Here is a 15,583-nt window from a genome sequence, read left to right as displayed (position 1 = left end):
CAGGCCTTTGACAGTTTGGCGGGCGCACAGCAGACTCCGGTGCACGCCCGCCGAACTGAAGATCGGAACAACGCGCGGTGACGCCGGGACGCACACTCGATGCCACCGCACATCATTTTACACGTCGGTGAGCGGAGCCCATCTCCGCACACTGACCAGAAGATTCAGGCCATGATGTTCCTTCTGCCATACTGGGTGCAATCAATTGACAGCAAAGACAGGATTGAGCCAGCACAGTTTCTAGAGTGTGGCTCAACCACTCGGCAAATTACTTCACTGAGCGTTGAAAGAACTTAAAATTAGTAATTCTCAGCCTTGTACTCTTTACCTCTTCTAGGGTGCTAAAGGAGATCCTGGTGTTGCTGGACAAACAGGACATCGTGGAGAACAGGTCAGAGAGTTTGTGGATATTTTCCATCCAACTGAACCCTACCATATTATTGGATAAAAAATGAACATAACTTTTGAGTCACCAAACAATAATAGTGACCATTCTGATAAGTTCCTTTTAAAGTTTTCTTGATTTTTTTGCCAAATTGAAGAGCAGGATCATTTTTTTGACAGCTGAATGGTTATAATGGGCCATAATTTTGCTACAACAGCACATCTAACAGTGCCTGCCATTCATTAGACTAGCCATTGCACTTTTAAGTTTTTAAACTGTTTGTACGGCAAGTTGCTGAAAGAGCGAGCTAATAATATTGCATCAAGGGAAACAAACATCTGGCACCTGAATGAACAGGACAAGCAACTGTGTATCTCCTTAATAAATCAGATTGAAAGATTGTGAAATTAGCAGTGCAAGGACTGAAAAGGGAGTGTAAATTAGAGTGGATGAATTCAATGTCAGGTCAAGTGCAAGAAGAGAAATAAAGGGAGGGAAAGAAAGATTAGATTAAGAGAGAGGGAAAATAAGACAGAAAGGAAAAATAAAGGAATAAATTTTAAATTTTTTAAAAGTCCAGCGACAATTAAAACCTGAAAGAATGAAGCTCTACATTTGTAATAGTTAATTTTAGATGCTAGGTAAGTTGACAAGCAATAATTTAGCTACCACACAATTAAAAGGGTACTTATGCTGGAATGGAGTAGTTTCTGTGGTAAGCTTTTTTTGTATCTGCGACTCAAATATCTTCATATCATTCAATACATTTCTCACAGTGAGATGCTGTTTTTGCAAAGTTAATTTCAGAGCGGCACAACTTGGGCAGTTTAACCATGCACCTGACCCTCACCTGAAGTTGCTGTATCATTTGCACATAAATAACACCGAGCACCATAAGCCACATTATTACTTTGGCAGCAAGTTATAACCCAACTTCATTCTTTAAAAAGAAAATTCCAATGAGTTGCTACACAAGGTTCATGGTGGATAGATTTTAACTTTGCACAATAGCTTAAAAGGGTGGAAATGTGAAACCAATCGGCAGCCTGTTTTTCATCCCTCCAATTTTTATTTTCAATGACATCACTGTTTTTGCTAGCTAAGCCTGTGCATATTTGGAGGTATTTCAGCCTTAGCTTTGCCAGCTGGTGCTTTTACAGCGTGGGCTTGGGTAAGTGTAGTATAGCTGCTTGTATTATATTGGTCAAACAAAGAAGTACAGACTTCTCAGTAACTTGGTGTAGAGAGTCTGAAAGGCAATGGAGCTTCACATGTGTTACACTCCTGGTTCTCCAATCAATGTTTGGCAGGCAGATCATATGTCATCTTGGACATCTTTTGGAGAAATGTGATCGATGGTTTAAAGCAGATATTTAATGTATATATATGTTGCGCTAGTACCATAGAACCATAGAAGAGTTATGGCGCTGAAAGAGGCCATTGAGCCCATCATGTCTGCACTGGCAATGAAGATCTAATACAGTAGGAAGATCCAATATATTTATTTGATATGATCTGAATTTGTTGCCATGTAATTAATTAATATTTTCTATTTGCCAGGGGTTGCCAGGTGAAATTGGCTTTCCAGGAAAACCAGGTCCAATTGGAAAACCGGTAGGAATATTGCCATTTTGCTGTTTTATGGACAAGTTTTGGATAGGGGTGGTGGCGGGGGGGTTGAAATCTTGGTATACAATTTTACTAAGAAATGCATTTACTTGGTTCATTCAACTTACTTAATTTGCTATTTTAAGGAAGGTATTAACCAATATTTCTAATACCATATAAATAGAAGACAGAGCAATTTCATTCCAATGTCCTTTACATGTTCATCACTGATGTTGCACTGAACAGTTTTAACTCCAAATATTTTTCAAATAAAGACAGGTGAAAGATAGAACGAGATTTTCTAAGCGTTAATGTAGTTCTGCAATATCTTGCGCCCAGTCGGCACAGATGTTGGGTTGAATTTTACATGCCCCGAAACGGGGAGGCGTGAGGTGGTGGGGGGCATGTAAAATGGGATGGGCGCCCATCCCACCACCTTGCCACCCACCCCCGAGCTCACCCTCATAATGCAGGGTGGGGCGAGCGGGCACCAAAATCGGCAGCCTGACCGCCATATTTAATTGAACAATTAAGGTCAGTTAGGCTTGTTATCAAGCCAATTGACCCTAATATGCCGACCAGCCATAAAACATTTGGTGGGGGCAGCAGGGTGGGAGCAGGAAGCCCAACTTTTAATCTTAAATGTTTAAAGGGCGGGAGGGAAGGGGTGTCGTTCTTCAGGAGCTTCCATTTGCCAATTATGGGGGGCCATGAGACCATAAGACGTAGGAGCAGAAGTAGGTCATTCGGCCCATCAAGTCTGCTCTGCCGTTCAATGAGATCATGGCTGATCTGATAACCCTCAACTCCACTTTCCTGCCTTTTCCCCATAACCCTTCATTCCCTTACTGATTAAAAATCTGTCTATCTCAGCCTTGAATATACTTAACGACCCAGTCTGTACAGCCCTCTGTGGTAAAGAACTCCACAGATTAACCACCCTCTGAGAGAAGACATTCCTCCTCATCTCTATCTTAAATGGATGACCCTTTACTCTGCGACTATGCCCTCTAGTCCTAGACTCTCCCACAAGGGGAAACAACCCCTCAGCATTCACCCTGTCAAGCCCCCTATGAATCGTATATGTTTAAATAAGGTCGCCTCTCATTCTTCTAAACTCCAATGGGTACAGGCCCAACCTACTCAACCTCTCCTCATAAGAATATTCTTCCATACCTGGGATCAACCTAAGTTGAACACGCCCCCTTCCTTCCTATCTGGTCCCTCCCTTAAACCCACCCCATCCCCTCCCCCTTCCTCACTGCCCACAAGGAACCAAGAGAAGCAGGCACGCAGAACTCCACCACAGAGGTACAGGAGAGGTACAAGCATAGCCTTCTTATAACCAGACCCACCAAAGAGGAAGTCATTGGCTTGCTCAAAATATAGTTCCGCTGATAAAAGCAAAATACTGCAGATGCTGGAAGTCTGGAACAAAAACAGAAAGTGCTGGAAAGACTCAGCAGGTCGAACAGCATCTGGAGGGAAAAAACTGAATTAACGTTTCGAGTCCGTATGACCCTTCTTCAAAGCTCTGAAGAAGAGTCATATGGGCTCGAAACATTAACTCTGTTTTTTCTCTCCATAGATGCTGTTCGACCTGCTGAGTTTTTCCAGCATTTTCTGTTTTTGTTATAGTTCCAGTGCCTTGACCAAGCTGGGAGCAGCGGTCAGCAGAGGCTAGCAAGGATCTCCTGCATAGTAATGGCATGCTGCGTCCTGCACAATCTTACACTTCAAAGAGGGGTGGAGATGGCAACAAAAGAAAGTGGAGAGTAGCCAGCATGCTCAGAGGAAGAGGAGGGGGGGCCTGGCAGAGCATGAACATTCAGAGGGGCCACTGATGCCTGCTGCCATAGACCTGCATGCCAGGGAAGCCTGCAACCCAAGCAGGCTTCAGTTGAGTACAGTACGTTGAGCATTGCACCCGTGCCATCTGGAGATCCATGGCTTCAAACAAGGAGACCTTCTCACTGCAGAGAGCATCCACCCGTTACATTCTCAGTCTGCCATTGTCATCCAAGAGTCTCATACCACTGACCAGCATTCACCTCACCATGGTCATGCGGAATGGAACAAAAACACCACTATGACATTACCAGGGACATTTAACACATGCCTCTTTGAAATAAAGGTTTTCCGCATGACACTAACATTGGAATATGCAACCAAGTGATTACCTTTGTATGACTGAGACCATTTCCACATTCTCTTTTTCTTACTTCAATGTGGTGCTAGCCCTGTCCTGCATCAAAGCCCGAGGCAGCCTGTTCCAGTACACTGACAGTTGAATTGTCCACGGTGGACCTATTCTGTATTCTTGAGCCCATGAAGGGCCCACCAAAGACTGCCCCACCTGCATTTGTGAAGGGATAACCTCGGTCATGAGTCAGGAGGCAGCATTTGTGGCTCTTGTATGGTCAATGGCACAGGCTGTGACTTGGGGGACACCTTGAGGAGTGGCAATGGCATCATCTTCTATCCTCTCAAGGCGCACCGGCATTTCCCTGCTAACTAAGTGGGAGCGAGCACGTGACTGAATTTGAATGTAGTGTTTATCCATCAGGGCAACTGTTTGATAAATGTTTCCCGAGGGTGCCATCATATGGAGGCTATTGCTTTTTTCCTCCATCCACTCATTCACCTGCTCTTCTGACTCTCCATAAAGTTGGTGACTCTGTCATGTACTCAAATACCTGAGACACCATGACAGCCATTGGAGTGATGGGCTTCCATCTTCAGTGAAAGGTGTATGCACAGCCTCTGGAAATTCTGACAGGTGCCCACACATTTATTTTTTGCTGCTCCACAGGTACCAAAATAGTGTGTGATTCCCAAGGCTCAGCATTTGTGGTGAGTTGAGCATAGCTGGAAGTTTTCTTGAGGCTCCAATGGAGACTCTCCACAGCTGTCTCTGCCTCCAACACCTGCTCCTACTCACATGTAAAGTGCTTCTTACCTTGTGCCACATACCCTTTGTAACTATGAGGCATGACCCACTGAAATGAGTGTATCTGTGCTGTTGGTGGTGCACATGTGTCATGTAATGGTGCTTCCTCAGAATGGTGCTTCTCCTTTGAGGACTGCACCGCCTCCTCCCTTAACTATTTGTATGCCTCTGGCAATGCCGCAGCAGGAGATGAAAGTCAAACATTAGTGCAGAATTTAGCAATCGAGGCGTCAACCCCTAGCAAGTTGCAGATCACCATATTTAATACATTGGTGACTACCGTCCTCTATGACTGGAGGACAGTCAGATTTAGTCAGTGCCAAATGGCAGTGCGATATATAATGTTTTCACCCAGTCCCCGTGCCACCCCTATCTCTCCATTGGCAACAGTGTACCCTGCTGCCACTCTGCCGATTTCCAGTCCATCATCCTCCATTGCTATCAGATGGCCAAGGACATAACTGCATCCTCCCCTCCGGAGATACTCTTCTGTGTGGCTGCAAATTGTAGGCCTCAGAACATGTCTCTGCTGCAGACTTCTAAGTGGGTGAGAGAGCTGCCGGCTGAGAGTTGCATGGCACTCATCTTGCCTGACCACAAGAGATCACTGAACTATTTTCTGCCCTAGATCCATGTCCTCTGCATCACATTCCAGCAGCTCACCTCCTCCGCTACCTCCAGCCAAGCCTGTTTAGTGAGGCTCCAGGGCTCCTCCTGCTATTGTCCATAAAAGCAGTGCCCTGACTGCTTCCAGCACCACCTCCTGGGACATGTCCGTGAAAGGGAGGTAGGATACCCCTTCTCCATCTCCCATCCATTCTCCACTTCTTTCATACCTCTTACTGAGTAAACCGCACCACACATTATGCCACTGTGAGTGCTGCCAGTGCCTCTTTAAACACTGATCCATCCCGCCAGCTAATTGGACGATAATCCTGGAGGCGGGCTCTTAATTGTTTACCACCCTCAAAAAGCAGGCCGAAGGCCCAGGAGTTATGGGGTGGGTGCCGAGGTGCAGTCTTGGAGGTTGGTGGTTCCCCGATCCCAACACTGCACCAGGGACTAAGTGTATAAGATTCCGCCCTATGTGACAAAATTTCTTCATCCGATTTATAAGAATTATCCCAAGCTAGTCATCTTTTCTAATTTATATATTTTCAGGGTGCACCCGGGATAGATGGGAAAAATGGCTTCCCTGGACCTCCAGGAGTTAAGGCAAGTATTTTTTTTTCTCCCCTGTCTGTCTAATGCTGTTATCCCTTTGGGCACTTAGTGAGAAAAATGTGGTTTTGCATTGTGAATGTGCTAAATGAGGTCTAAGAGCAATCTATCCAATTCCACTCTCTTTACCCCTTTCTCTGCTGGCTGACTCACTAACCAGTTCAGCCAGCTCTCTAGGTGTTGATGTGTTGTTAACCTCATTATTTTCCACAGATTCTTTTGCTCAGTCATATCTTATGTACACCCCTTGAGGAATCTTCCCAATTGTTACACAGTATTGATTCCTGCTGAGCACAGAATTTCCTCTTTCTCTTCTACAATAGCACACCAAACTGTATAAGCTCTTCATGTAATTAATACTTAATATATGTTGCCTATTGCAACAATAACTACCTTTCAAAAGTACTTCATTGGTTATAAAGCACTTTGGGACATCCTGAGGTCATGGACAGCACTATATAAATACAAATCAATCTTTCTTCCTTTCAACTAACTTGTCCCCATCCTCACTGATTTATGATGAATCATTGCTGCCCAATGTACTGAAGTTAAAATTGTCATTGTTCTCTCCAAATCCTGACACATCGGCCTGGATTTTCACCAAGTTGGGTTGACTTGGGAGCCCTTTAAAAATGGCAGGCAGATCCCGATCCCAGGATTCCCGACCCCATTCCCAGACTACTTTATACCAGTGCAGGCATCAACCAGATATTACGGTAAAATGATGTTGGCCGCTTGAAATGCAGTGGACTGGAGCAATAGTTTTCAATGATCCCTGCAGATTATATTCCAGCTTCACTCTGTTTTCACCTTTGACTAACACAGGGACAAGCAGGAGTGCACGGCCTGGATGGTATCCCTGGAAAACCTGGTGAAATGGTAGGGGAAAATATAGAAATTTATTTATTTGTGCTTGGGATTTATTTTGAATGTATTAAACAGTTCCTTTACACTGTGGCAGGGAAGTTGCTGATGTATGTTTAACTTTCTATTCCTTGTCGAACAGGGGGAAATAGGGTTACCAGGTCTCACAGGGCCCAGTGGACATCAGGTAAGGGGAGGCGTTTAACTACTCTCAAAACCCAGAATGGCTTCATTCACACTTTTTTAACTAGTGAACATGTAATTTCTTCTTTATCGCTGATTCCCAAATTTTCAAACTGTGGGCTCAAAAACATTTTTGTGACTCCCACAAAATCCCAGTGCAGGAGTAATCCCAAGTACTGAGCCAGCTACACTGCTGTGGACTAGAGCCAGTCAGAGAAGGAGTAGGAAAGAATAGAAATTAAATTCCCTTTGCTGCTCTTGATTGTATCTTGTTGGCTATCTCAGAGCAGTACACAGGGGGGTCACTGGGCTAACAGAGAAAGCAAAAGCTGGTAACTATTTTTGATAAAGAAAATCACCACCTTTCAGACCCTGACTGAAGGCTACAAGCCAGATGGACGGGAGCAGAGTTGCAATGTAACATTCTTATTTTTCAATCAAGACCATATTCTCTCCATTTTTAATTTATTTTGTTCAGCAATTGGGGTCTTTTTTCCTTTCTGTCTCATATCACGGTAAGGAAGACTTCCCCAATTGACAGGCCAGGGCCTACGGCCAAGATCAGTAATCAGTCAGATGCTTCTTATCAGCGTCAGTGGACAAGTGTCAAGCAGCAATCAGGCACCTTCACCAGATGAATGTTGGCTCTCATGGCCTGGGGGAACAATTCTTCTCTTCACTAACTCTCATAAAATCTAAGCAATGTGTAATGAGAATGTATGTGATTTTAATTGAGAAAATATCCCCAAAGCTGCTCCTTCCTGCTCCTCGCCTCTCTACGTCACTTTGGCAGCCTCTCCATTAACCTCTCTGTAATTGAGTTGTTGGTGGGGTGGGTGGGAATTGTTTAGGAATTGCGTACATGAGTTCACTTCTTGCTATTTTATAGCCCAGTGTGTTGCTGTGCATCCCTTCTATGCTTGGTAATTTAATTGGTTAAACACTAAAGATACAGTCATCTGAACAGTGGCAATCAGGACACTGTATATCCACCCTTATACAAACACAAGTCCAGTCATCTTTTGTTGCTAATACAAAACATTAGTTAAAAGCTTGGCAAAATGTTAAACAGCAGGACTGCAATCATATGTAATGCAGAGGTGAAGTTCACCTTCTGTAGGTAATGAAAAAGCTAGTGGCCAGAGGCAGGAAGTGGTGGCATAGTGGCATTGTCACTGGACTAGTACTCCAGATACCCAGGGTAATGCTCTGGGAAATGGTGAAATTTGAACTCAATTTAACAAAATCTGGAATTAAAAGGCTAATGATGACCATTGTCGTAAAAACCCATCCGGTCCACTAACGTCCTTTAGGGAAGGAAATCTACTGTCCTTACCTGGTGTGGCCTACATGTGACCCATAGCAATGTGGTTGACTTTGAAATGGCCTAGCAAGCCACTCAGTTCTCAAGGGAAATTAGGCATGGAAATTAGCAATAAATGCTGGCCCAGCCAGCAATGCCCACATCCCATGAGTGAATACAAAAAATTACAGTCTTGAAACTTAATAGCCCAACTAATTAGCTAATTACTAATGAAAGGCACCATTCAATTGTTTTACTTTAATGTAGTGCAGTTTATTTTCATTTCCTGTTTGGGATGGTTTGAAATCAGTTTAAGCCATCATGCAGTGATTTTTTTCATGCACACAATTTAATCTTACTTTTTTTCAGGGAGAAACTGGTCTTCCTGGATCACCTGGACTACCCGGTCCAAGGGGAATAAAAGGAGACCAGGTCAGTGGATTTATTTCAACCCTCTATGGTCAGGATAGCGCATGATATTAAGTTAAATATCTAGGACATGCGCTTAAATCCAATTTCAGAAGGTATTGTTTCAGGCCCCACTGTCACAAACTCCATAACCTCGCCACCAACTCCATTTCCTTCACTGCCACTGTCCCACGTTAAAGCAAACCTCTCACAGCCCCAAGCTAACCCAGGCCGTCTCCATCGCCATGACTGCCTACTTCAACCTCCTTAATACCACATCCCCCAACCTCAGCTTCCCTGCCACTGAACACTCATTAATACTTCTGTCACCTCAAGACTCAACTATACCAATGCTTCCCTGGGGGTGACTCCCATCCTGCCCAATGTATAAACTGTTCTAAGAAGTGAATGAGGGCCCCATCACATGCTTTAGGATCCCTCTCCTAAACTGAACACCCCTCAACAGAGAAGGCTCAGGAATGTCCAGTGATTACAAATGTAGGTTAGGTTCTTTTTTTTTCAGTTGTGAAAGCAGGAGGAATAGGAGAACTTGAGAATGCTTTCAGCCCCGTTTGCCCCAATCCTGTTGTCGTTTTCCCCCAGGACTTAACTGAGGGCTACTGCCAGCCAGGCAAGTGGTGTGGGTGAAATTCATCCAGTTGAAATGGACCAGCTGCCTCCAGTGGTGCTTTAGGGTCTGGTAGGTCTCTCAAAGTTTTGAAAGGAGGCCCAGGCCCCAATTTAGAGCAAACCATGGGGCACATGATATCTGCTATTGGTTACACTTCAAGAAAATTGCTGCCTAATCAGTTTCCAGCCCTGTGCACTACAATTTTACCCAGAAACAATTGTCCAGATGAAAATGTGTTTGCGTCATTAAGGCACAGAAGGAGGCTATTTAACAGACTGAGTCCATGCCAGCTCTGTTTGGGGAAATCCCATTCCATCCCCATAGCCCTGAAAGTTGATTTTGCTCAAGTGCCTTTTCAATTCCCTTTTGAAATCATGGATCATGTCTGCTTCCATCGCCCTCGTAGGCAGTGAGTTCCAGGTCATTACCAGCCATTGCCAGTTCTCCCTCACATTCCCCCTGAATCTCTCATCCAAAACCTTAAATCTGTGTGTCCCCCACCCCACCCCATTCCTTGTACCACCAGCTAATGGGAACAGATTTTCCTTGTTTACCTTATCCAAGCCTGTCATAATGTTGTACACCTCCATAAAATCTCCTCAACTTCCTTTGCTCCAAAGACAACAATCCCAGATTCTTCAACCTAACCTTGTAGCTAAAATCCCTCATCAAGGAGGTAGTCAGGCAGAATGAGGTATATTGATCCCACAGGTATGGTCACGTTGGAATCTAGTCACTTTTTTTTTAAGGTTTGGAATGTTTATGCACCACATTTGTGTTTTCACAGGGAGAACCAGGGAAACAAGGTTTAGTTGGTCCCAAATCAGATAAGGGTGAAAAGGGGAATAAGGTAAGAAACATTTCATTAAGATGAGAACATTGCAATGCAACATTGAACTTTCTAGTATTTATGATCAATTCTTTTATCTTGTGTCCTAGGGATCAGTCGGAGCTCCTGGTTCTCCAGGCTTACCAGGGACGGTGAGTAAGAACAAATGACAAAATAAAGATTCCTCATTTGTAAGAATCATTGTTCTGATAATATTCACCAACACACTTCAACATAGGGTAGCAGAGTCATTTGAAATGTTATGGGTGATTGTCCCTGCCTGTCGTATTTGCCAGTTTGTGTGTATTTTATATCTCAGAGCAAAGCAGAGATTTCTCAACAGATTCTATACGTGCACCAGAAATGTATTTACAAAAGTTTTATACAATACTTCAAGATGTCAGTTCTCTCCTGTTTCTAGCAACTTCTTTCTAGCATCTAGCCTACAATTTGGTTACTTTCTCTGAGTCATCACATTGGGCTTAACTAATCAGCCAACAGACAGACATAACCAAACACAGAACAATTGAACTATTGAACATTACACCGTCCTATTGTGAGTCGCCCCAGGCCCAGCTCAGGGTCCCATGTTCATGTTCACCAGCCAAATGCAGAACCAGCGAATTTTCAGAGGTGATGATAGAAGATAGAACGTGAAGGGACAGCAGTAGAGGATCCTTAGGGAAGAGGGCTTGTGTTTCCTTTAAGAACACATGAGAAAGGCAATTGGAAGCCACCTCATGTACTCCTTCTCTAGTCATGTTGCTCATTTCTTAATGAAGTTGCTAATAGGATGGCGCTATGAGCAACTGAAGAGGAATGCACAGGACTGCGAGACATAGAGAAATAAGCAGAAGACATGACCTTGGGCGGGTTACCACTGCACTTTGTTAATTCAGATGCAAGACTAGACTCTTTTGTACGCTATTTCAAGAGCTATAGGGTAAAACTTGCATTGAGTGAAGTTCACATACTGATGCTCATCAACATGCTGATGCCATTTTGCGTTTTGGCTTATTTAACTCATTTGAATCTGCAGGTTAACCTGCATAAAAATACTGTGGAGTGGGTTTTACGCATGGAAATGGAGACTGCTGCCCATAATACAGAATTTGGGTGGGCACCAAAATCGGCAGCCCATCCGCCTTTCTAAAAAAAACATTAAAGGGCTATTAAGCTTGATAACAAGCCAGTTGACTAGAATATATAATGCAGTGGGTGCATGGGAATCAAGTTCAGTGGACGTTACGCTTTTGAAAGGGTAGTACTGCAAAAATGGGTATAATGGCTGCAAGCGAGGCTGTGTCTGACTTTAAAAGTACAGGTCAGGGAGACTTTGGCATTGTTTGCATTTATTTTTCTTTCAATTTAAATCCTATTTGGTTATTTCCTGAGGGAAGAGGAGCGGGCAGGAAGTGTTGCAGGCAAAATTGTGCACTGCAGCATTTGTGTTGCACATTGCTGTACCTAATGGGAATAATCCATTCAGTGGGAGGAGGAGAAGGAGGAGGGCAGCTGGCCAAGGATGGGTGTGCTGTGTTGTCCAGTAAGCTGACTTACCTGAGGGTGAGCAAGGGCTTGCAGAGGGGAGGCAACAGCAGCGGCCAGGCAGACGGAGAAGGCACTATCCAGCCATTAGAGTCTATCATCCAAGGCTCAGATATTTGCATGGCACACAGCTATTGTCATCAGCTATCTCCTAAGAGGGTATCCTCCATCCCCCAGAATCCAGCCATCCAAAGCTTGCAGCCTAAAGAACATCCCTCCGATTGCCTCAGTATGTAGGCGTTGTGGCTACTGGCCGATGGCGTGCGCAGATGTGCATGATGTGTTGCCTGTGGTCACATACCAGCTGCACGTTAAAGGAATGATATCTCTTCCTGTATACGAACGCCTCTGGCTGCCTGGAAGGCACTTTAATGGCCAGATCATGCAGTCTATTTAATGTCCTGCACTTTTGGAAAACCCAGCAATACTGCCTCTGGTTCTTTCAGGTTTACTGGCATTGTCATCAATAAATGAAATAAATTCGAGGGCATGCCTAAACAGGACATCTGTCACTGCCTTGATGCAATAATGTGCAGCCGGCTGTAAGGTCCCACACAGGTATCCAGATGACGCCTGGAAGGAGCCTCTGGTCTCCTCAAAATGCGATTCCAATGTGTTTGACAGATCAGGTGGCACTCAACCATTGGTGACACTGTCCCATATTGCAGCGGTATGCTGAGCATTGCAGGCCATGGTCCTGCAGAGAGAGGAAGACCTCGCACAGGATGATTTGATGGAGGTAGCCTGTCCTCTGATGATGACTCTAGTGAAGAGGAGGAGGCTGAGCCACACCAACCAGGTGTGCATGTCGGTCAGCGGGAGGGTCAGGATGCCTGGGAGACAAGAGAATCTCTTATAGTGAGAAGATTCCAATAACAATATTTCCAGCACAACACCACTTCTTGGTCCTTGCCACTTTCTCGTGTTGACTCCCTGTCATGAACAACAGGGCCATGGCTACTAACGGAAATATAGAATCAGCAAATAATGCTGAGCAGAGGAACCCACATGAACACAAACACCCTTAACACCATCTAGACCATCCAAATCAAAAACCATCACATCACACATAGATAATGCATCAGTGCAGCCAGAAGATCATGTTCAAATACCACTCATTTAATAACATTATTAAATAGCATCAATCAAAAATCACTTATAAAAATCACCAATGTGAACCCATGAGTGTCTAACATGATTTCTGGATTCATTTCCTGGTGCTACAGCATGGTGCTGCCTCGATCTTGCTGCCAGCTATCCTGGAAACAGGCTGCTGACTCTTCTGCCCATTGCCTGCGACGACTCAGGCCACCTGAGTCCATGGTGTAGTGGGAGTCTTCTGCATTGTGGCATGAGGCTTACCTGTTGCCATGGCACTCGGAGGCATTTGTGTCAATGGCAGAGGGGCGGAGGAGAGGCTGCCCCCATCAGAATTGCAGTGAGAGGTGCACCCCGATGGCATGGGCTACTGCTGATATGCCGCTGTAATGTCCATTTGTCCCTCCCAACTTTTCCTAGAGGAATCAGGACCTGGTTGTAACTCCTGTATCTGTGATGGTGCTAGACGCAAAGCAAGAATGTGGCACTGCACCTTCTGAGGCTCCGTCCTCCTCCTCCTCCTCAGATGTTAGCAAGGGTCCCTCGGGGCTTGGGGCTGCTACCAATGTTTGTCCTATGGGGGAAAAAAACAAGGATAATGAAGAACATCATCATCATTTGAGGTGAGTTCAGAGAAACATGCTTCCTGAACACTATTGGGAGATATTAGGCAGTGTTTGAACCATAGCCCCTTTCACATTCAGGGAGACCATCTTCCCTGATCTGCAAGCCTCCACAGTGAAAAACCATCAAGGCCAGCTCTCCGACAGTCTCCCCACTGTCTTGGGCAGCTGCCCCACCCCCTCCCGCTTCCCTTAAGCACAGTTTGCAGGAGAGACCTACGGGCCCTTGAAATCTCAACAGCCCAGGGCATTCCTGCAACATCACCTCGGCTAATGGATTGGCTCCAGCGATGGGCCTCCAGTTCCAGGATCCCTCCAGGATCATCGGGGTGAGGATGGTCAGGTTGGACTAACCAGCTACGATCCTGGTCCTTTCCCTGTCATTGTGCAACAACTTCTCCTGTAAATGAAAAAGGATATTGTAATCATTCTACTATGCTGCAATCATGTCTTCTAATGTGTGGCCAACATGTAATTTTCTCAATGTTCCTTCACTGCCAGGTAATAGGTGTTGCAGTTCAGAAGCCCCCCACACTGAACCCCTGTTGTCATGCAGAGTGGCGTGCTTGCATCATCCTGCCTTCTACATTTGGGTAATATAGTAGGCAACCCCACATTCGAGCCACTTCACACCTTCACGCTCTTCCATCCAGGTCCATCTCCAAAATGGTTAAACACACGCCCCTACCGACCTCGAAAGGTCATTGAACCTTTTCCAGCGCTGCAGACAGGTTCTCTGGACAATCCCACAGCTGCTGACCTCTGCTGTGACCTCCATCCAGGCTGGGTTTGTCCAGCAGGCATGAGGACCTCCCACTACAGTCTGGAAGAGAACTGGCAGGGAATCATCATCAAACTGTGAGACCATCCTGAGTCTGGACCCAGGACCATGGAAAGAAATCATGGGCCTTGGTTTTTCTCCTGTTTCTGGGCCCCCCTTTTTAAATTCATTCATGCTAGGCCAGCATTTATTGCCCATCCCTAATTGCCCTTGAGAAGGTGGCAGTGAGCTGCTTTCTTGAACTGCTGCAGTCCAGTGGTGTAGGTACACCCACAGTGCTATTAGGGAGGGAGTTCCAGGATTTTGACCCAATGACAGTGAAGGAACGGCAATATATTTCCAAGTCAGAATTGTGAGTAGCTTGGAGGGGAACTTCCAGGTGGTGATATTCCCTATACCTCCCCCTCAATCATGCATGATATTTTTCCCCCTTTAAAGATTCACCAATTAATTCACCAAACAATCACGGAAAGGTCCTAGTGAAATGATAACACCCATTGCTAGCATCTGGTTACAAATATCCTCCGAATATATATCGAGCATGGGTCATTAATATTAAGAGCGCCAACGATAGAATGCAATGTTAGTTTGTGCACACCCCATAGGTGATCCCAGCATGACTATTAAACAAACCAGAGAGTACAATTTTTACTTTAACAGCATCGTGCAGTATTGTTAATTTGACAGGAAAATATTCCATCAGTAATTTCTAACACTGTGCAGACAATAACACTGATTACAGTTACTGCCTCAGCCCTCATTAACACATTCTGTACATTGCACCATAGGTAGCCACATTTCAAATCAAGTTCTTCCCTGTTGGAATGCTTCAAAGGATTTAAAAGTGTTCTTGGGAAAATGCTTCAGCCTCCAAAGTGTGACATCTGGTGCCACTGCCACAGCCCAGTCCATGGGTGCCTTTAAATGGGTGGCCGTGACTGACTTCCAGCTTAGAGCCTGCCCCTTCCACCCCCAGACGTTCCACTTTTCCACCCCCGATTATGCAGCCTGCCCAGCCTAACAATGTGCTGCTGGTCCAGCTTCCCACCTGGCAGCCGTTAATTGGATGAAAGATGCATTATCGGGCGTTTTTCAAAGGCAGGGGCGGGAGTCGGTGATCCACCAACTTCCAGGCCAGACTCCAGCCCACC

General features: G+C 45.1%; 1 protein-coding gene across 1 annotated transcript in view; it reads left to right on the top strand.

The window, feature by feature from the left end:
* Positions 1-15,583, top strand: part of col22a1 (collagen, type XXII, alpha 1) — a 142,611-nt gene that overhangs the window by 44,619 nt on the left and 82,409 nt on the right. The window contains exons 8-15 of the mRNA XM_078541247.1: positions 338-391; positions 1,946-1,999; positions 6,105-6,158; positions 6,990-7,043; positions 7,171-7,215; positions 8,884-8,946; positions 10,341-10,403; positions 10,493-10,534. Of these exons, the coding sequence (XP_078397373.1) occupies positions 338-391; positions 1,946-1,999; positions 6,105-6,158; positions 6,990-7,043; positions 7,171-7,215; positions 8,884-8,946; positions 10,341-10,403; positions 10,493-10,534 (429 nt within the window). The remainder of the gene's footprint in view (positions 1-337; positions 392-1,945; positions 2,000-6,104; positions 6,159-6,989; positions 7,044-7,170; positions 7,216-8,883; positions 8,947-10,340; positions 10,404-10,492; positions 10,535-15,583) is intronic.

The sequence above is a fragment of the Cetorhinus maximus genome, chromosome 4, assembly GCF_964194155.1.
Source record: "Cetorhinus maximus chromosome 4, sCetMax3.hap1.1, whole genome shotgun sequence".
NCBI lineage: Eukaryota > Metazoa > Chordata > Chondrichthyes > Lamniformes > Cetorhinidae > Cetorhinus > Cetorhinus maximus.
This window is presented reverse-complemented; position numbering and strand designations above follow the sequence as displayed.